We start from the raw sequence: 21,482 nt of genomic DNA on the forward strand, positions 1-21,482 counted from the left end.
ACTGTATGCCATAGCAATGCCCTCCGTGGAACTCTAATAAGGACCACTTTGATGTGAATCGAAAAGGAATGTTGTTTGTAATAATAACCATTAATTAAAAACTATAACCATATTTTTAAAACTAAGTATGATGTAACCCGAGGCGCAAAAGTGAGGCGAAATCTGCATTTCGCCTCACTTTAGGTCTGCACCTACAACGATCTTATGATACTGACAAGGAGGCGCCTGCTAGATTTTAGAGATACCAGCAAGCAAAAACGAAGCCAAACTAACTACTTAATATGAAACTAGCTTTCATCTGCGACTCTGTCCGCGTGGTATAAAAACAAAAGTGAGAAGCCTATGTGTTCTTCAGAAATCCGATCAGCCGTTTACACTACAAACTCTAACAAACATCCATTCATCCATCTATACTTTCATATTTATAATATTAGCAAGATAGTATGGTTACAAAAATGTCGACATTCACTAACAAAGTGCCGTTCCCTCATTGGTAAAAATGTGACGCTTTTAAGATGACATTATTGGTGCACATTTTTGTTTTTGTTGTCGCGGGGAATGCATTTACGCACTACAGCGTCCATGCTGCGGAGGCAGCAGGGACAGTTTATCCACGACCCGGCTTGGGGGAGCCCCTAGGTAGGGACTCGACACATTGTTGGTGCACATGATTGCAATCTATCTGATCCTTGTTAGTCTATAATTGCCTTTTGTTGGTAGGTGTGGTCTTTTACAATACAAAATGATATTTCGAATCTTCTCGAATTTCTTAGATATCAAACTTGTATGAAGTACTCTATCTCTTTTCGTACTAATATTTTAAATAAGAAGGTTTAGACTAAGTTCTTAATACTAATAGCTTGTTAAAGATTACCGCCTAAGCGGCTGAAGGAATCTTAATGTAATTTAGCATAGATTTAGATCAAAGTCTGGAAGTACACATAGGCTTCTTTTTAATTCTACGTATATGGACTCACGGGCTAAAGCTTGTAGATTATTAATGCCTATTATGTTGTGTTTTTTATTACGGTTTCGATGTACTCGATGGACGGCGAATGGCACCAACAGGCGACGGATTATCAGGAGTGGGGTGTGGCGTTAACTATTTAAACGTGTTTCGTCTCCGAATATGTTTAATCCAAAAATTAAACGACAGTAGTCAAGATGCTGCCGCAAAAGTTAATTGTAATTTGCACGAGAAATTTTGCCAACCAGTAAGTTTTTTATAACAATTTTTGTTTTATAAAATTTCGCAATTTTAATAATGTTATGACTTGTTCGTTTAAATTGAATATTTTTTAACAAAGTAAGTCTTTTTAATGTATTTTTTGTAGTACATGCAATGGGAAATTACAAAGTCCGTTAATGAAAACTGTTTTGAGTGGATACAACAGTTATTTTCCTAAAATAATTGACCAAAGTTTGGAAAAGGTTTCCTTTGTTTATACACCAGCTATGAGAGAAAGGATAAAAAAGGTAATCAAGTAATAAGTTTAATTTAATTTAACTTTGTGAATTCACTTTCTAACATTTAGAGCGTGCCTACGACTAAATTATCGCACAACTGTTCAGTCTCGCTTTGATTCCCATGAGCTTATATGGAGGTGCAGCACTACTCGATTTTTAGTTGTGCAACTAAATAGTTAAATTGGCTGCGAAACAATCGACAATCGCACAATAGTTTTGCGATTGTTTAGTCAAAGGTACTTACTATTATATTGAACTAGTTTTTGCACGACCCCGTCCGCATGTAATAAAAAAAAAAGTGAGTAGCCTATATGTTCTTCCAGACTACTTTAAGCCGTGTAGGCTACAAACTCTACCAAACATCCATCCATCTAAACATTCGCATTTATAATATAAGTATGTTTATATGATTATCGTTGTTGGTTTAATTTTTTTATTAACTATTATCGTTCAATGTACAAAATACGAAAATAATTTGAATGAGAGATGTTTTACAGTGTTCGGAATATTACACTATTGGTAGGAACCCAGTGCAGGGCGAGTTTATGGTGTTAGCTTACGAAGCATTAAACAAGGACTCGATGATTGATGACGAGATGATCCACAAATTACAAGTAATTGTTACTACAGTTGAAATGGTAAGTTTTAAGTAAATTAGCAGATAGTTGAAAACAAGTCCATAATCTATACTATTATAATAAAGCGTAAACACACACTTTTATGTTGCCTAAGATGTCAGCAACATATTTACATTTATTACAGCATATTTTAGAATGATGCGCTTTTTATAAAAAGCCCTACATTTACGTCACGCTTTAGGCTATATACTTTATACGTCATTAAACTTAGGGGTAAATATTTTTGATAAAAACCCTAATGTGGGAAAGAGACTATAAGTTGCTGCCAACATCAAGGAAGCAAAATTGCCAGAGTTGTCATGTCATGTGATTTTGACATTTTCTATTGATAAATTGACAAATGTAAACAATTTAATAAAATTTTCATAATTCCACGCGGAAGAAGCGGCACTGGAACAGCTAGTATTATCTATTAAGAATAATCTTAACAAATCTCAATGATTCTCGATAGTCGAATGGGTGACTCGAACCCACGACCGCAAGATACATTACGTTGGGTGTATGGTACACCGATCTTGCGGTCGTAAGTAGAACTTGTCGAAAAACCTGTGACAATATCTGTAATCTGATAACATATGGACTTTAGTAAACCATCCTTGGATACAGCAGAGACGATGTAATAGTAATTTACATAAATTCACTTAAATACGGTTCCTTTCTAGGTACAAACATATTTTTTCTTCTGGGACGATTTGGAAGATAAAAGCATGACTCGTCTGGGCAAGCCGTGTTGGCATTTGTTGGAGGATACGGGTCTTTTTGCTTTCACTGACGCCTGCATTATGAGGAGTTTCATCAATGATATAATACGACAAAACTTTCATGGTGAAATGTGCGCAAACATTTTAAGTGTCTATGATAAGGTAAGGTCTATTACTCTATTAAATAATAAATGACATGAACAACCCTAATTATAACCACAGATAATGCAATAATCTTAACATGTTCGTTAGTCTTTTTGTATAATTGTATGTTTTGTTCGGTTTTTATAGAGCTAGAAGCGAAGTATAAATACCGATGTGCGAAAAATAAAATGGTTTTTACCAACTATACTTAATTTAATATTCAAATAACATAATGCATTTTATACCACTGATTGCATTTGGATAACAAAAATAATGAATGAGTTGTAATTGAATTTCTTTTATTTTAAGGTTTATTTCACGTCTTCTGTCGGTCAGTATATGGAAGCAGCGATTTCGAGATCTAGAAATTATAATAACTATACAATGGAGTCGTACACAAAGATTGGTAACTTGAGATCTTCTTTCTACTCTGTTAAATCGCCGCTCTTGTTAGGGCTAGCTCTAAACAACAAGCTGAACAAAGAGTCTTATGACGTCGTCGATGATGTGGGTTTGGACATCGGCGTGTTAGTCCAATGCCATGTAAGTCATTCAAATATCATGAATATAATAAGTAATATAATATTGCTTTAATTAATGCTTGGGTCTCACGGGATTTGATTGATTTATTTGGTCGAAATTAATCTGAGGATTATAGGCTATGATCCAAAGCGTTGTTCCTTCTCTCATCAGATTTCCTGATAAAACCTACATTACGTGAAAGAGCACATTTTTTAAACATGATTTAACCGGGTTGTTGTATTATAAAAGACCTACGACTATCAGAGTATTACAGACTACGATAAATGCTTTGTCAACTTCACTATAGCGTGTAAAGAAGAATGTAACATTTAATATCCATTAGTTTTTAAAAATGATGAGAATACCGTGGACTGCACACAGGACAAACGACTCAATATTAGAAGAATTCAAAATTACTAAACGCCTATCCACGGTATGTCTCACCCTTATGCTGGAGTATTTCGGTCACGTTGCTAGGCGATCCTCCGAAAACCTAGAAAAACTTACTATTACGGGCAAAATCGAGACGGATCAAATATGCACCACTCTCGACACAACTTTAAATGTCGCAGAGAATCGCACAGGACAAACATCCTTCAAGGAGAGTGGTCACGACCCTCAGGAATGAGGAATCGATCCGGAGAGAGAGGGAGGGAGAGTGTTAAATTTGCATATGTATAGTTTGATCTCCTTAAACCGAAAATTATGCATAAGCATATAAATGTACGTATTATTTTGAATTACAGAACGATTTGATAGACTACTTCAGCGAAAAGGGTACGTTAAACATAGGCAAAAGCGGTACGGACATACAAGAGGGCAAGTTTTCGTGGGTAGCAACAACCTTTTTGGAGAACTGCAACTCTGAGCAAAAACGCATCTTCGCAGAGAACTATGGCAGCGCTGATCCTGATAAAGTAAAACGAATTATTGAACTTTACGAAGAGGTGAATGTAGCACAACATTACCAACTAGAACAACAGAAACGTTTTGATATATTCAATGAAAAAGTATCCAAATTGCCCAAGAACGCAACTCCTTCTGCGGAATTCTTCAAGAGTTTTCAAAATTTACTTCATTATTATTCACAAGATACTACAAATCTGATGTACGATAAGCATTAAAATAAATTACTGTAAACTTAATCTCACTATGCCTATTTATTGCCTTATCTACCTATAATTATAAATCTGAAGTTTTTTTTTCGTGAAATTGATGACAATTTTAGAAACTTATTAATTATACCATCATTTAATAATCAAAGAGGATCATTATGTTTTACTTTGGAAAGTACGTGAGTCGTAAGATAAAGTCACTGAATAAATACATCAAATATTGTACAAGTGCATGGAGAGCGGTTTTGTCTTGATACCACTGGTCTCACTAATTGAGTCACGTTCTGTAGTAATTCAACTCCTGACAGACCCGGATTATACTGTGAGTGTCGCGATTTTTTTTTATCTATGTTAAAATTAAACTTAATAAAAAGTAAGCTGACTCTGTATCTTTATGAAGGTATTAATTCAATTTGATTTTCAAACATTATCCATTTACAAAAAACAAATAGTTATAATTAATGAAATTATTTTAAGGCAAAACTTTAAAACTATTTCAACAACATGGTATCGCAGCGTGTGAGCAAATTTTGTTGTTCGAATTTGTATATTTTTTTTATCATTTATAAATCAGCGCTTGACCACTATCCCACCTAGACTAAAGTGAAGATGTGGTCGAAGGATGATGCGCGCTAGTTCAGTAAATACTGATTCATACTGCTTTTGAAGGCACCCACGTTAACTTGACGGGAACATTGACGCCGGCAACGAGGATTTGAGATTTTGATTTTTCATAATCCAATAAGACTTGATAAAAGTTATCAGTTGTAATGATTACGTAGCCAAATCTGCCCTAAATAAATTCAAAACCCTGTTTGATGGGCCCACAGAGAGAGTGAAATCACGGAAAAATGTTATTCCCCTTCCTATAAGTCCGTTTCCTTCCTTGTAAAAAAAATTTCAGCTATCGAAGTATATATCTTTATATTATATTTGTTTTAATTCGAGTAAATGTAAAAAATCAATCAGTATAAAGTTTATCTTACACTTGTTTTACCTAATCAAAATTATACAAGTTGCTCAAGGACGCCTGCACCTTCTGCGGAATTCTTTAAAAGTTTTCAAAATTTAATTCGCTACTATTCACAAAATACTAAAAATCTTATGTACGGCAATCAATACAATTTATAAAAATAATATGCGTTAGCAATTGTTTGAGTTCTCTCTTTACCTTGTTTATAATTCCTGGTGTCTGTAATTTATCACACGACTTTATTATAAGGTATTTGGATCCATTTATGCCGAGTTCAGAGAAAGTAGCGTGTAGTTGTGCGCCTTCCCCGATGAGAGGGAACCTCCGTCGCAACAAATCCCATTACTCGTGTAAATTGCTCTTCGACCTCGTAAAGACGTGCGTCAAATGCCACACACTTTTATCGAAAGATAATTACACTCCGTAATAAATCGATACTTATTCTAGAAAAAGTTCCATGACTGCAGATTATAGTGGCGGGTTCCTGATTATTATTTGGAAAAAAGTTGAATAAATCTAGTCATTTTAGTTAGTGTCCATTGTGAAGTTTTGGCAATTACTCGACGCCGTAAATTTTTGTATAATTTTGTGTTTTGATATTATGTACTGAAACGCAAGCTCGTAATTACATTTTACATTATTTCATTTTTCTTGTAAGCAAAACATTTTATTTTTTATGAGAATAAAGTATCTTTAAACCTAAACCTCCTTTAAGTATATTTTTGACCGACTTCCCAAAAGAAGGAGGTATTCAATTCGTCTGTATTTTTTTATGTGTGTTACGGATAACTCCGCCGCTAGTGGATCAATTTTGATAATTCTTTTTTTATTTGAAAGGTAGTGCTTGCAGATGGGTCCCATTTTTTTTGTTTGATTTTGAATTTGCTGTTGTGCTTTCGATAATACATCGGATCCACAATTGTTTTTGGTCGCAAGATTTTTTTTCTTAGATCGTCGAGAGGATAGTTACTGGAAAAAGTCAACGTTTTTCTTCTCAATTATTATAATTTTGGTGGTCTTTAAATTTTGGAGAACTTTATAACACTTAATGCACCTTGATGACCTTAACTATGCACCATGAATGCATTATGATGGGAATAAATGTTTTTTTTTATTAAATAAATCCTCTCATCATGACAAAAACTATTTATTTACAAGACCTCCGACAAAAATTAAAAAAAAGAACATGACAACACATGTCACATACTTAATAATACAAACATAACTTAATAGAATAGTTAATAACTAATTATTATAAGTCCATATCTAAATAACAAGAAAAAAAAAGTTGCGAAAATACCATAGAAAAAAAACAGTGTTGTATTTATAAATCAATTATTTAACTGAAAACTACAACCTACACCTATGCAACAAATTAAATTTAAAGTAAGCAAGTAAAAATCCGATCGACAAATGAAGCTGATTACTCCTTAAAATAGACAAAATTAACATATGTCCCGACAAACATAGTCAAGGACATGAAGGACTTCACGACATCAAAATTATGATCACATAGTCTAATCAGAGCGTTGAAGATGTATTGGAATTTTAGAGCTTTCTACAGTCAGCTGCAAAATTAAGGTTTAGAAGGTATACGTGTTTGATAATGCAAGTTAATGCAAGCATTGTAAAATACTTATGCTCCAAACCGAAGGTCTTTACTACGTTTTACACAATTTTCTAAAATTCATTTCATTGTATACATATTTATACAACTGACTTTACATATTTTGATAGAGAAATTAGAGGTGAAAAGCAAGCAACAAACCTCAGAAAAACTTTGTATAGAGATACTATTAAGTCATTGCAGCATCTGAGTAACCTTCGTGGTACCTTGACGCTCATTGTCGACGCTTTTCATTTGCTTCTCCTTTTTTCTTGTAGTCGTTAGATATTGGACGAGTTGCGAAATTGGTGATTCGACGAGTAACCAAAGAGGTATAGCACACAAGAAACTAAAGCAGATTGATCCGCACCATGACATCAACTAGAATTAATAATTACTCACATGAAAATCTTCATCATTCTTGAGAACTTTATCGTGTATGAGACAGTCAATTATCCTAGTAGTAAATTATTTTAGTCAATAGTTTTTCAGTTTTAGAACAACAAATGTACAAAATGAAGGAAAACATCGTGATGCAATCTGTACCTATCTGCAAGGAAATTCATAGATATGTGTGAAGTTAACCATCCTACAGTAGGCCTGCGTGGTTGACTAGGGCTTATTTATCTATTTAATACTTTTGCACAAATAATACAACAAAGCTTAAATTAAGTAATTACTAGATATGCGCAAGGGCGGCCTTATCGCTAAGAGCGATCTCTTCCGGGCAACCCTGAGGGACAGGGCTTAGTCGTACCCTAACTTATGGTAGTCTCCGAGTCCCTTGGTGGGTATAGCTGATGATGATTTTACTATCTACAAGTAACTCACGACTTCATAGACGCTTATATGGCTTAATGTAGTCCTAGAGTAAGCACAAATTTGTAGCAACATCACATGTAGTATGTAGACGGAGTACGTCACGCGGACTGCTAACGTCCAGCCTCGCCATTCTAATATGGGTCTATAGACATCTGTAAATATAGGATTATTTTAAGAGAAAGGGCGCACCAGTCTGATCTGGGTCGCTCATTTGTTTTGACAGATTAATCATCATTTTTCGTGGCTGAAACACTTGTATAAAACATATTGCTTTCTCAGTATATGCTTGTCCAGTCTCCTTGAGACCGAAAGGGATATAAAGGGTAATAAGTATTTGTTGTGTTAACAAAGATCTAATGCTAATATTGAAATACTAGATTTTTAATAGAATTCACTTACTTTCAAGTTTAATCACCATTCCTAATATAAATAGGAATATGAGCAATCCAAAGAGAGGTCTGTATATGCCGGCACAAATGGCTCTGACTGCAACATGAGGTGTTACTTCCATGTACAAGGAGCCGCAACACAGTATTAATGTTATCATCATGGGAAATGTTCCCCAGTACAAATATTTGTAATTCTGGAATAGAAATATTGCATCATCATCTTTTTATGAAGTAGGAATTAATTTAAAATTAGTCTGACTGTCCTAAGTGATGTAACTTGTCCAAATCAGTAAAGTCTTATTGTCGCAGGTCAAAATAAAACAGACATTATGATGTAGTTCAGGAGCAGCGGCGACACCCCCTAAGAGATTAGAGAATCGATTCGAAGACCATATTAATGGGACCTGAACGCTCTTTTTCTTTTCTTTTTACTTAACTGTTAATTCTTTTCAGTCTATTTTTGACGGAACTTTCTAGGAGTCAAGAAAGAACAACGCTATGGAAATGATACGAGCGTCGAGATGTGTAGGGTAAGCAGCAAATTGATTATGAATTACCTTATAATTTTCAACATTTAACTGCTTCTGCTGCAATTTATAAATGATCAAGCCGAGGCTGAGTCCTAAAATGTAAGATGTCATATTTGTGTGGCCGCGCTTGTACGAATGGTTGAAGGTAGGATCTTTGACGAAATGCTCTAAAACAACCCTGTAAAATAATATTAGAAGCATTTTACTATATCGTCATACGCATTACTGGCAAAAGATTAAAGCCACAAAGCTTTCTGAATTACCAGACAGCTCTCGCAAATAACTTATTGATATGTTCTAGTTCTGAACACTAATAATTTCTTCATTCAATACAATACAGTTGTTTCATACACTAAATTTAAAAGGGAGATGCTGATTGCCGTGCGCCTTGGAATCTCGCCTTAATCACTACATACATACTCGTATATACATTTACATAATGGGCGATGTATACATAACGTAGCATAAAAATATATAAGATGAACAGACTTTACTCAGCTTTTCATTATTATTAGGATCAATATATGACATCCAATTGCTTGGTATAATTTATGTTTTTTTTTATCTGATGAGAATCAGGACCTAGTAATTTTAGTTAAAGAAACATTTCCTTCAAAGATTAGTTTTTATGTTATTTAGTCCATAAATCTAATTTGATGCAAGAGAGAATGATAATCTTAGGCGTAACAAATTAAATAAACTTACTCTGGTGATAAAATAATGTGACCGTTCAAATTTTGGAAGTATGTATGTAAGGGCGGTATGAGAAGAGAAATTACAATGATAGCCCAAAGCACAACTTGTCTTCTGTGATCGCTCCTCGTTAGTGCCAATATGAATGTTCCCAACACAAACAGCTGCATATCCGCTGCCACATACCTGGGTAAAAATAAACTTTTACCTTTACAGTCACTTTTACCTCATTATATTTCTATAGCATCTTTTTCACCATGTATGCGCCATGCAGCGAGTGTTGTCAAAGTAGTTGTTTATGTAGAGCATGTTCTGCCAACCGTCACGGCGGCAGTCTGCGATTTCTGGTCCTATCAGTTTCTGTTAAAAAAGTCATACTCTTAACAAGAAACACAGAATTTCGTTCACTTTACGCATGTCTTATATGCTTATTGCACCAGGCGAGTACGTCAACGAGTAGCAGCTACATGTAGACGAGGACTCTGCTTTTGCTTTTTATGTTACAAAATACAAATAACTAATATGTATGTTGGGAATATTAATTTTGTATCTTCTTCCAGACTCGGATCTTCTCACAATCCGCCCCTTTCCTGCGTTCTAGAAATAAGCATCCTCATTTCATCTGTGGTGACTTCGCGGATGAAAGTAAATCAAAAAAGTAACTATCACTAATATACTCGTAAGCAATTGTATATTGGGTTATATGCCGCGCTGTCAGTAAGTATTTGTATTTTAACTATGTTTTATAGAGAATTTTTAACACGAGCCTGTAAGACATTTGAAGAACGATAGCTTTTGTTTTAATATTATTAATACAATGTATTCAATTATTTAAAAAAATAACAAATTTACACACTTGCCACATCGGTCCTGATCCCATAAATCTTAGCCATGTAGCAGTTATTGCTAACGTGACTGCGTATGGTGGAGTAAGCCTGTTGAACATAAACAAACTTGTACAACATATACTAAAACAAGCGCACACCTGAAACTAAACTATCGCACAACTGTTGGGTGATTGTCGATTGTTTCGCAGCCCATACAACTGTTTAGTTAACTCATAGGAATCAAAGGGAGATTATACAGTTGTCCCATAGTTTACTTTCAGATGTGCGCACGCTCTTACGCTTCTGCCTAAAGGGTTTTCTTCATTTAGGGTTTTCTTCAGTATAGATAGAATAAGTGATACTAAGAGAAAACATTGTTTCTAATTACATAACAATTAACTATACATTTTATGTTTGAATCATTACAAATTGAAATGTTTTAAAAACTATAGGGCCGATTTCAAAAATTCCTTCACCGTTAAAAAGCTATGTTATCAGTGTGTAACAAAGCCCAAATATTTCAATATAATAAAACAGTTACTGCTTGGATAAAGGACAGAGGCATCGCATAGCCGCAGAACGATGATCAAATCATTTTCAATCATTATCAGTACGGGCCTGTAAAGTGTCTGAATGTCACCTTAACCATCTTAGCAAAATGTTTTTGGGTATAGTTCTCCACACAGTATCTTCTTTTGATTTCATTCGGAGATTGTACGATGCCAAACATCCAGATATTACGAAGAATGTCTCAACTACTACCGTCCCGTCTATCAGCAAATGGTACCAAATCTTACTATAGGTCTGTAACACGCAAAGAAAAAGAGTAAATAGAATTTTTAAAGATCAATTATATTAATGATTATAGAACGTAACTGTTGCAAATAAGCACTTTGTGCAATTGTATGTTTGTGCTAGAGTGTAAAAACAATGCGATTTCGCTAATTACCCACTTGGCGGCACTGAATCTTATCAGATTTAAATAGTAGTCCACGTAAAAAGCGCTGTGCCCGCCATGCCGGAACCTAGACGATGACCTTTAGACTTGATACTAGTCCGGTTTTAACCGCAGGTCGTCCAGCAGCCTCGTGGCTGCAGTTAAAATGAAAACCGGACCGTTGTCCATGTTTATATGAAGTGATGATCATTTCTTAGCATAAATATGAATGTGAAGTAATATGAGTATATATAAAAATTAATTTGTACACAATTAAAATAGCGATTTCTTTTAACACAAACTATAAATCTGGCTAAACACCTTAAATTTTTATTAAATATGAACTGAACAGATAACTGTTTAAAGTGTACTGGATACTGTTGATGGACAATACTAGAACATTGCAATTTTTTAAAGAATAAGTTCATCTATTTGAACAATCTACTCACGTTTTCTAAAAACAGCGTATTCTCTAATACGACCACGAAGGGCAGTAAAGAGTGTACAATTACCACCACGATTATTGTAATTACTCTGAAAAGTGTAAAAAAATTCTTACTATAAATGATAAAGTATAGTTTCCATGTTTTTATCCGCCCTATATCTTTGACTAAACGGCTATTTCAATACACTTCTTCACAATGTTTATTTTTTTTTAAGAAATAGAAAATGTTTAATGCTTGTTCTTATGATTTCAACTAGTATCAAATCATAAGCAGCCAGATTTAATTAGTAGCCTAAACAGATGGATAGATCTCGACGAAATTTGGCATAGATGTAGAGGATAGTCTGGAAGAATACATAGTCTATTTGTTATTTTTTTAAATTTACAAGGACGAAAGCTGTTCAAAATAAAATTGAACGGAAAGATGACTGAGATTGTACATACTTCATTCCGTTTAAACCTTTTAAGCGTTCTATTCCATTTTGTCGATCTTCTTGCGTTTCTATTAATTTCGACCAATTACGTTTGATTGAAAAGCATAACAGCCACTTATTGCCTGTCGAACAAGTATGTAGTTTTGTTACGAACAATTTGAAGATGACAGAATAACCGAGGCAAATTCCCTCGACGGTTTGCAAAGAAAATGCTATTTAAATATTTACCCGAATGATTTCTTTTTACAATTATTGTATCGTAAATACTTCCAGCTGCATTTAACAACAATATACATAAACATAAAACTGCAACCACTACATCTATTGGCTCTGTAGAGTAACTCTGGTCTTTACTGTGGCATATCGTATCTTCATCTATTTTAGTTTTCAACTTGTATTGGTCCCAAAATGATGCATTCAAACATTGTTCGATTACTAAAAGCAAATCTTTTGAATCTGCTTCTTCTGTTTTTATATAGTCTTTGCACATTTTTGTAAAACAAATACCATAATGCAGCCGTGAATGATTGAAATGAGTTTCCTTCCGTTCACTGTATTCCTGTAAGATTTAGACAATGAAAAAATAGTATTGTATTGATCTTGTATGCAACAGAACAAACTCGGAGTTTGTTTTTTTATTTAATCGATATATCGGTAACTAATAAATCTATACTATTATAATAAAGCACACACTTCTTTATTGCCTAAGGTCTCAACAATTACAGCATATTTCTGAATAATTCTTTTTTAAAATAAAAAGTCCTACACTTACGTCACGCTTTAGGTTATATATTTTCACGCCATTAAACTTACTGGGTAAATATTTTGGATAAAATCACTAATGTGGTAAAGAGACCATAAGTTGCTGCCAACATCAAGAAAGAAAGATTGCTAAGGTTTGTCATGTCATGTCATTTTGACATTTGCTATTGATAATTTGTCAAATGTAACGATAATATAAAATTTTCATAATTTCATGCGGATGAAGCCGCATGTAAACAGCTAGTTCATAATAATTTTACGTTGTTTTTTAAGAAGCCGTTTGATTTGTGTAATGAGTAAAGTAACTCTTACATGTATCATTCTTAAGAGATCGTTGTCACTGTCTCCTACTAAATGGATTTCCACCATACAGTAGATTCCCCCTGTTTGGTCCACACACAATTTATATCGGTCAAGGTGGAACACAGGTGGCATGGTAGCATATTCTGCATCTGAAAAACACAATCGAAATTAGAATTGAAACAAATGAAAAAAAGCAACAGAATTTAACTTGATGTTTTTCGAACAGGTTCTCAAATTTGTCAAATAATTACATTGACAATATGCTCGTAAAACTTGAAATTCATACAGAGAGCTGAATTATATATAAAAGAAAGGACCATTATCAAACGCACATTTTTACATGGATATCAATTGATATTTCTAAAGAAATTAATAGTTATTGAAAGACAGCCATAGTTGATTGACATCACAGAGATCTTTTTAGCATATTTGAATAGTTACAACACTTTTATACATATTATATAGATCCTATAGTTTAAGCTTTATGTGTATTATACACACTTATATTTACCGTTTAACTGGTTAATCACTGCCGATACACGGCAAAAGGTTAAGAACAAAATTACTATTTTCATATTTTTTGTAATTCCTTACATTCACTTTTATCTTTATTTATTTGTAGTTTTATTTTATTTATTTAACTATATCTATTGCAACACTATTAGGGCTGAACGTCTGCACGAAACATTTACTGAACAAGAAGTGATCGTAGAAAAAGATGTCGGCTATTTGAAATCTGTAATATGCATACATAAACAACTTTAATTTTGGTATTTGTGACGTAATCAAAGAGGATTAAAATGTGTAACTCAACACAAAAAACGCACATTGGTACAAAATTCAGATCTATACAGAAAAACAATATTGGAGTGTCTGGATATAATATCTTTGCTCCTTATAACTAAAAATAAACGATTTCAGATTTTTTGTCTGTCCCACAGACACAGTCACGGATAAACTGCGTTTATTCCGTGAAAACACTGTACCAGATCGAGTTACCGACAGCGCGATAGCCAAAAATGCACTTTTATTTTCGTACTAACATATATCTATTTATCTTTAATACATACTCGTATAATAAAATTGGAGTGTCTGTAATATCAAAAGAAAAATTCCGGATTTCGGGAAGATGGTGCATTTGCATTGCTGATAACGAAAATCGCATTTAATTTTTTTTTTGTCTGTACGCAAGCCGTGTTTGTTCCGGTTATCTCCGAAACGGCTGAGCCGATTTCGACAGGACTTTCACTGAAGGGTAGCTGATATTTATGGGCATATTATAGGCTAAATTTTTTTTTAATTTCACGATAACGAAGTTTGCGGGCGACATCTCGTTTAAATTGTAATCGCTGTTACCAATACATCTTTATCGTTTACACTTCCTACGCTTTTCTTCCTCTTTTTCACTGTAACTTTTATACTTTCAAATAGGTAAAACATAGTGGTCAGTATGCCAACTTTTTGGCTGTATACGAACTCCTTGACAGCCTAGAGGTTGGTTTCTGTACCGAAAAACTAGAGGGATTTTGGCGGGACTTTTACTGAAAGGTTCTGATGTATGCATGACTTGGTTTTTTTTTCAAATTTTACGCACGCAACATTGTGTGTAATATGCAATAAATAAATCAACCATTGGGTTAGTACGGTGCGAAATTTCTTCAGATAACGGTAAACTTCATATGATATAATGAAATTGTACCAAAAGTTGCGATAAGTAGTTTAAGTTATGAATTTTTTTATTCATATTTTAAAATGTCTTGACTTATACTTTGCTTGCAGATGTTTTTATGTGTATACAAGAATTAATACTTCGACACTGTAACAACCTTGAAAATAAATGTTGATTATAGTCTAAACTTAGACTTTGCTAGACTTAGATATACAACCGGTTTGTGTACCTAAATGTGGCGGTTACAGTGCGGTAGTGTGGTGATGTGTATCCAACGTTCGATTTAAAGTTAAAAAAAAGAAACAAAATAAAAATAGTTTTAACAAAACAAAAACCTTTTTTATGATAACTATAACAGTGGGATAACACCTTTGACTGAATTATCGCACAACGGTTATGCGATTATCGATTGTTCCGCAGTCAATTAAACTGTTTAGTTGCACAACTAAAAATCGATTAGTGTGCGCAACTCCATAGGCTGATAGGAATCAAAGCGAGACTAAACAGTTGTGCGATAGTTTAGTTTCAGATATGCGCACGGTCTAACTGTTGACTAACAAACCGACTCTCCGCGATGTCGGTCGCGATGTAAATATATGCAAATTAAAATTATGATATTCATATCATTTTATTAATTTTTTTTATTACATCAGCAGATATGGAAATATCGGAATATATTTTTTTATGATTTTTTTTCTTTATAATAATAAGTGGCAAACAAGCAAACGGCTATCTGAATCCACCAAAATGGAAAGCGACCGCTCCCGGATGCCGCCATTGCGCGTCAGGTGATGTGGACACAGCCGAGCACAAGCTCGCTTTGTGAAAGGACGGGATTTGTCGCTGCCTGCCGTCGTACGATCGATGGTCGACAGCGAACAGAGCTGGGCCGCTTTTGCCTCATTTTCGCGCGAGGTGATGGTGGCCAAAAGAGAGGCCAAAAGGCGAAACGCTGCTGCCCCGTAGGGCTCCAGCGAGGGGTCGCCGGCGTGCGAGATACGTCGCGGCCCTTCGGCTGAACTGAGATGGCCACGCGCGACGGGTCGGGGGTCCTGTCGCGCCGAATGAGGTGGATGTTCCCCATCTGGTGTTCCGAGGGGGCCATCATCATAGGGTGATGGGAGGGGTTTAACATCTGACCCCCTACACGTGTCGAGCCCCTACCAAGGGGCTCCCCCTAGCCGGGTCGTGGATAAACTAACGTAGATGCCATGGCCCGGTTGGACGAAGAAGAGCACCGCGGGGTTTAGTGGGTAGTCTGGCCGAAATATAAGGCCGGGAGTCCCACACGAAACTGTCCCTGCTGCGTCCGCAACACGGACAGTTCAGTGCGTAAATGCATTCCCCGCGACAACAAAAAAAAAGAAAGCGTTCGCTGCCCATAAACATCCGCAATTGCAGATGCGTTGCCTACCCTTAATTGACCGATGATGCAAAGGATACAAAATCACTATAAACTTACATGGTTTAAGTCAGACGAAATATGTGTAATCGTGTGTAATTTTTACATTTCTTTTTTTTATAACATAAGGTGGCAAACGAGCAAGCAATATCTGAATCCGCCAAAATGGCGATACGACCGCTGCCCCTAGTCATCCGCGATCGCAGCTGCGTTGCCTACCCTTATCCGACGGAGGAGGAGACGCACATAAAGAGGCTATTGCCCCTTTCTACGCATCTCCTCCACCGTCAAATCCACTTCCCCTTCCCATCCTCTCCTTATAAGAAAAGGGCGGTAAAGAGAAAGGGACTTAAATTAGGCCTCCGGCACCCCACTCATCAGACGACACACGGAATTGCTTCCATTTCACGCCTGTCTTCTGTGTGGCCTTGGTTATTACACCGTGCCGGCCCATTCGTGCTAAGATGTTAAAGCGGGATCTACCACAAAAAAATGTATAAATATAATATATCGAGATGTAACCTAAAAAAAATGCCAGAACTTGGAAGAATTACTAACGTCAATCAGTATTATTAAAAAAAAATCAATAGTATTTTGTAAGGTTAGCCACTAAGTATTTTTTTATTTCCATCAGTAATATCTACTAAAATGACATTAGTATACATTAATCAGGAGCGACATTGACAAATAGGGTTTACGTTAGTACGCTTCTAGAAATTTCAAATTGGGTCGCGGGATGGGATCACCTTTACTTACACTCTGACCTTTTTATGATGATGCGGGGTCCAAACGATAACACGAGACGTTTATATAATAAATTACTAAAAGCATATCACAATAAACTTATATTTTATATAACACTATAGCTGTTACTCCCGTCTTTATCCGCGCGGAAATAAAATAGTATAAACATAGCCTATGTCACTCAGCGATAATGTAGATATTTAACGGTGAAAGAATTTTTTTTAATCGGCCCAGTAGTTTGAGTTATTTCAATACATACAAAAATGCAATTCTTTACTCTTTATAATATTACTAACTGTTGCTTGCAACTTCGTCTGCGTGCGAAACAAAGGTAAAAAATATAGCCTATGTTAGTCAGTAATAACCTAGCTTTTTAATGGCAAAAGATTTTTTAAATCGGTCAAGTACTTTTTGAGATATTTCAATAGGTACAAAAATCCAAAAATACAAATATTTTCTCTTTATCATATTATAGTATAGATATTGATGTACAGAAGTATCCATTATAAATGTTTTTTTTTTAATTTCGCGAGGACGAAGTCGTGGGCAAAGGTATTATAATTTTTCACGGATTACGAATCAAGTAAAAGCTCTCCCAATAAAATTAGTTAACCTAAAAATTACTCGCAAGTCGTTGATAAAATAATACCTTCTGCCTAAAATGTTTAAAAATCCATAACAACACAGAGTCTGAAATACTTTTTTTGAAAGATAAGTAATGTTTGAAAATTGGGTAAAATTCTCTAAACACAATTTATTGCTTTAGGTATTTGGTTATCAAAACTGATTATCTAGGTTGATCCCGGCACAGCGGGCAGGAACGATGACCTTTAGCTATAAATTGATATGATTTATGATGTTTGCCTCAACATGTTTGCTTTATTTATTATATGACGTATGAAATTGAACTAACTATTTAATAAAGGAAGATCATTAGTATGAAAGACCTTTAAGAAATACTAGCTGTTCCCGTGCGGCTTCATCCGCATGAAATTATGAAAATTTTATTTATTGCTTAAATTTGTAAAATTATCAATAGCAAATGTCAAAATGACATGACATGACAAACCTTGGTAATCTTGCTTCCTTGAGTTGGCAGCAACTTATGGTCTCTCTCCCACATTAAGGTTTTTACCCAAAATGTTTACACCCCAAGGTTTAATGGCGTGAATATATATAGCCTAAAGCGTGACGTAAGTGTAGGGCTTTTTATTAAAAAAAAAGAATTGTTCAAAAATATGTTGTAATTGCTGACATCATAGGCTACAAGAAGTGTGTGTACGCTTTATTATAATAGTATAGATATGGCTATTCATAGTGAACAAATTTTCACCGGTACTCTTTGAAAGATACTATATCAGTTGTCAAGTTTAGTGCCACCTCGTGTCCTTGTATTGACTTGTAATAAGACATTTTAAAAAATTATAAGCTCCATCTTTTGTACATACAAACAAAACAGTGTCTAAGTGAGTTTATGTGAAAAATGACTCAAGTGATATGACAACTATACCTACTCTATATATGTTTTTGAATCACTTTGATTAATATCTAAGTGTGTACATAAGTAAAATGTTGTCGTGTCTAGTATTCTTCCAAATTTCAATTATTATCTAGAATCTACCAGAGTCTTACCAAAGTAGGTTCTGAAAGTTAAAGTGCAGATGTAATGTAATTTTCCAGTGGAATTCATTTGAATGTCTTCAAAGGCGCCGTGACTTTAGCTCTATTGGCTAAAGTAGGAGCTGTAAATGCTCAAAGCTCAGCTAATTTACTATTTAACGTTAGTACTATGTTAATGTACAGATTTTGATACTGTGATTATACATAGTCAGTCTTATTCCTTCACTGTTATTTTTACAAAATTTGGACTCTACTTTACTTCAAATTGATTTTAAGTCAGATTTAAAAAAGCTGTTATTTGCAAATATTTCAGTATTCAATCACAAAAAGTACTATACGTCTGTAATCCGCTTATCATTATTGATTTTCTCTCCTAAAGTTTTCATTTCAACATTTAATTAATAGGTTTTATTACGTGCGAAACGTCACAAACCGGAGGGTTAAACGCTTGAAACATCAATAAAATAATCGTCAAATGCAAAATTTGAATGGTGAGGCCATCGCTGAGACGATTATCCGTTATTCCAGTTTCACACGAATGTAGAGCAATAAGGCAGAACAGCAAACTGTGCAGTACCGCTATTGTTCAAATGCACAAGTCGCGATAGATGTTTTATCTGTAAACGTGCCTTCAAATAATAGCAGTACTGCACTGTCTACTACACTGTTTCCCTGGTGCTGCCCTCGTGTAAAATTAGCATTAAATAAATTTTATTCTTGTGATAAGGCGAGGGGCGGGCGGCGGCACACGGCGCCGGCGGGGCGCCCAGTCGCCGCCCAACCGTCGCACCGCCACGTCGCGCCGCGCGCATCAAAGCTCCTCTAATTATACACGCCAGTGCTAGCCCATAGCCCACTACCGCTCATACCCGATGACCTACTGACAGTGAATTGTGTTTTCATACCGCTTGTGAAAAGTGACCACGTCCACGAGCCGGCAAACGTGAGTATCGACAAGATAACGACTCTATTTGGTTAAGATACGGCCATTTTATATTCGACAACCTTGAGTCGTTCGTCAGTATTTTGGTCATTTCATCCTCGGATGACGAATTACTTCTTTACTTTCTCCAAAATCGTAGTAACAGCTTCAACTGGTTTATTTCAAATTAGGTTAAACGATATTTAATAGTAATTTCAAAATTACAGGTTTTGTTACTTAATCCTTACAGTTTTGCAAATAAAGTGGGGTAGTTTATAAAAAAGAATAGTCCTTTAATATATGTCAAGGCCCGATATAGCTTACGATTAACATCGTCGAATGTATTCGTCTCGTAATCGTTTCTAAGAGGAATTCATACAAAGATTTTCTTTCTCATGATTCGATTTGTGTACTGAGAAATATGACTCACCAATCGGCATGTATGACGCGTAACCAAATTCTTTTACTCTGCGTGTTTTAAAATTACCGTCTTTACATTTACGGGATCAATTCGAAAAATGTTCCACTGTTGTGTTTTATATTTTTCATTTATTGCCATTAATATGACAGTATATTTTACCTAGTCATTTTTGCCTGCGACTTCTTCCGTGTGGTATTGAAAAAACAAAAGTGAGTAGCCTATGTATTCTTCCAGACTATCCTCTATATCTATACCAAATTTCATCGAAATTGTTTCAGCAGTTAGGCTACAAAGTCTAACAAACATCCATCCATCCATTCATCCGTCCATCTAAAGTTTCGCATTTATAATATTAGTATGAATATGATTGATGTTTCTTCAAGATTATGAAACTCCAAATGCTTTGTAAATAGTGAACAGTTTGATAAATCTCGCGCTATTAAAATTTTAGTAAGAGATTGCTGACTTATCAAATATATATGTTTTGATGTATCATATAAAAGTAACCAAGAAAACGCAGAGTGCAAACAACTACTTAAAATATGTAACGTAAAAGAACAATTCGAAAAGATAGCAATGAAACCAATTGAAAAGCGTTTATCATGTAACATGGGTATGATCAAAATTATAACATCAAAGGCTCAAGATCAAAAGAGCTATAAACCGTAACAATTGGGAAAGCACCTTATCGTTGGCGATCAAGCAAAGTGGCAGTGAAGGGCGAAAAGGATCAGGGCTCCAGATAAACTGGGTCACATAAATCCGTCGGGTTATGGCTGCCGTGGCCGGATATTGCTGGCCCTCGGAGTCGGTCGCGTGATTCCGAATGCCATCTCGTTTATGGGAAGCTTTCGCGGCCATCCGCCAATCGAAATGCTCGTTCTACAATTGTATATACGATGTGGAGCATTGTGGTAGTTCCTATATGAGACGACTGAAAGCCGGAAATCAAACAATTTCCATGCAAAGCGATAAATGCAATGCCATTTATTTTAAATGCCAATTAATTTTGTGCTTACCGTTTTTGAATAGATGCAATAGTTAGTTTGTGAGCAAATGTCGCTGGTTAATTTGATTCATAATAAATATAAAAAAGTATTCTTCTATGAGAAATTTTGAATTGCTTTGCATGAAAGAATCTGAACTAGTGGACTCGGCTGTTCGTCCTATTTCTTAGATTTTTAATACTGTTTGGCGAAAACAATATTTTTATTCTTAAAAAATTAACGCTACTTTTGAAACAAAATTAAGTATCCTAATGAAAATGTTTTTATTGTTAAATACACAAATAATACATTATACTTCGGGCTTTGTCCGAAGAGATTAGCAGAAGTTCACATGTAGTACCACATACGGTGTCGCCATCTAGCACTGTATTTGAGAAACACAAATAAAA

The 21,482-nt window shown here is 35.0% G+C and overlaps 4 protein-coding genes across 5 annotated transcripts in view; 2 read left to right on the forward strand and 2 right to left on the reverse strand.

The window, feature by feature from the left end:
* The first annotated feature begins 1,124 nt into the window (after nt 1-1,124).
* On the forward strand, nt 1,125-4,617 carry LOC106102404 (farnesyl pyrophosphate synthase 1-like). Its single transcript, XM_013281865.1, has 6 exons — nt 1,125-1,214; nt 1,335-1,476; nt 1,965-2,105; nt 2,768-2,968; nt 3,260-3,493; nt 4,219-4,617. The coding sequence occupies exons 1-6, from the start codon at nt 1,165-1,167 to the stop codon at nt 4,594-4,596; spliced, it is 1,146 nt and encodes a 381-aa protein (XP_013137319.1). The 5' UTR covers nt 1,125-1,164; the 3' UTR covers nt 4,597-4,617.
* Nucleotides 4,618-7,267: 2,650 nt separating this feature from the next.
* On the reverse strand, nt 7,268-11,939 carry LOC106102407 (nose resistant to fluoxetine protein 6-like; the record flags this gene model as incomplete). The annotated part of the gene is made up of 9 exons (XM_013281869.1): nt 7,268-7,547; nt 7,998-8,140; nt 8,388-8,571; nt 8,935-9,085; nt 9,613-9,786; nt 9,857-9,960; nt 10,457-10,535; nt 11,068-11,231; nt 11,814-11,939. Coding segments are annotated over 9 exons (1,311 nt in total), but the record flags the coding sequence as incomplete, so codon positions are not given.
* Nucleotides 11,940-12,166: 227 nt separating this feature from the next.
* On the reverse strand, nt 12,167-14,019 carry LOC106102408. The gene is made up of 4 exons (XM_013281870.1): nt 13,820-14,019; nt 13,318-13,457; nt 12,472-12,802; nt 12,167-12,365 (listed from the first exon to the last, which is right to left on the reverse strand). Exons 1-4 carry the CDS (start codon nt 13,881-13,883, stop codon nt 12,211-12,213), a joined length of 690 nt encoding a protein of 229 aa, XP_013137324.1. The 5' UTR covers nt 13,884-14,019; the 3' UTR covers nt 12,167-12,210.
* A 5,508-nt stretch (nt 14,020-19,527) lies between these two features.
* LOC106102402 (receptor-type tyrosine-protein phosphatase kappa) overlaps nt 19,528-21,482 on the forward strand; it is a 60,009-nt gene continuing 58,054 nt past the window's right edge. For both annotated transcript variants that reach the window (XM_013281863.1, XM_013281864.1), the window contains exon 1: nt 19,528-19,686. The gene's annotated coding sequence lies outside the window, so the exon portion shown is untranslated. The remainder of the gene's footprint in view (nt 19,687-21,482) is intronic.

Source organism: Papilio polytes, unplaced genomic scaffold (assembly GCF_000836215.1).
Source record: "Papilio polytes unplaced genomic scaffold, Ppol_1.0 DF823923.1, whole genome shotgun sequence".
Classification (NCBI taxonomy): domain Eukaryota; kingdom Metazoa; phylum Arthropoda; class Insecta; order Lepidoptera; family Papilionidae; genus Papilio; species Papilio polytes.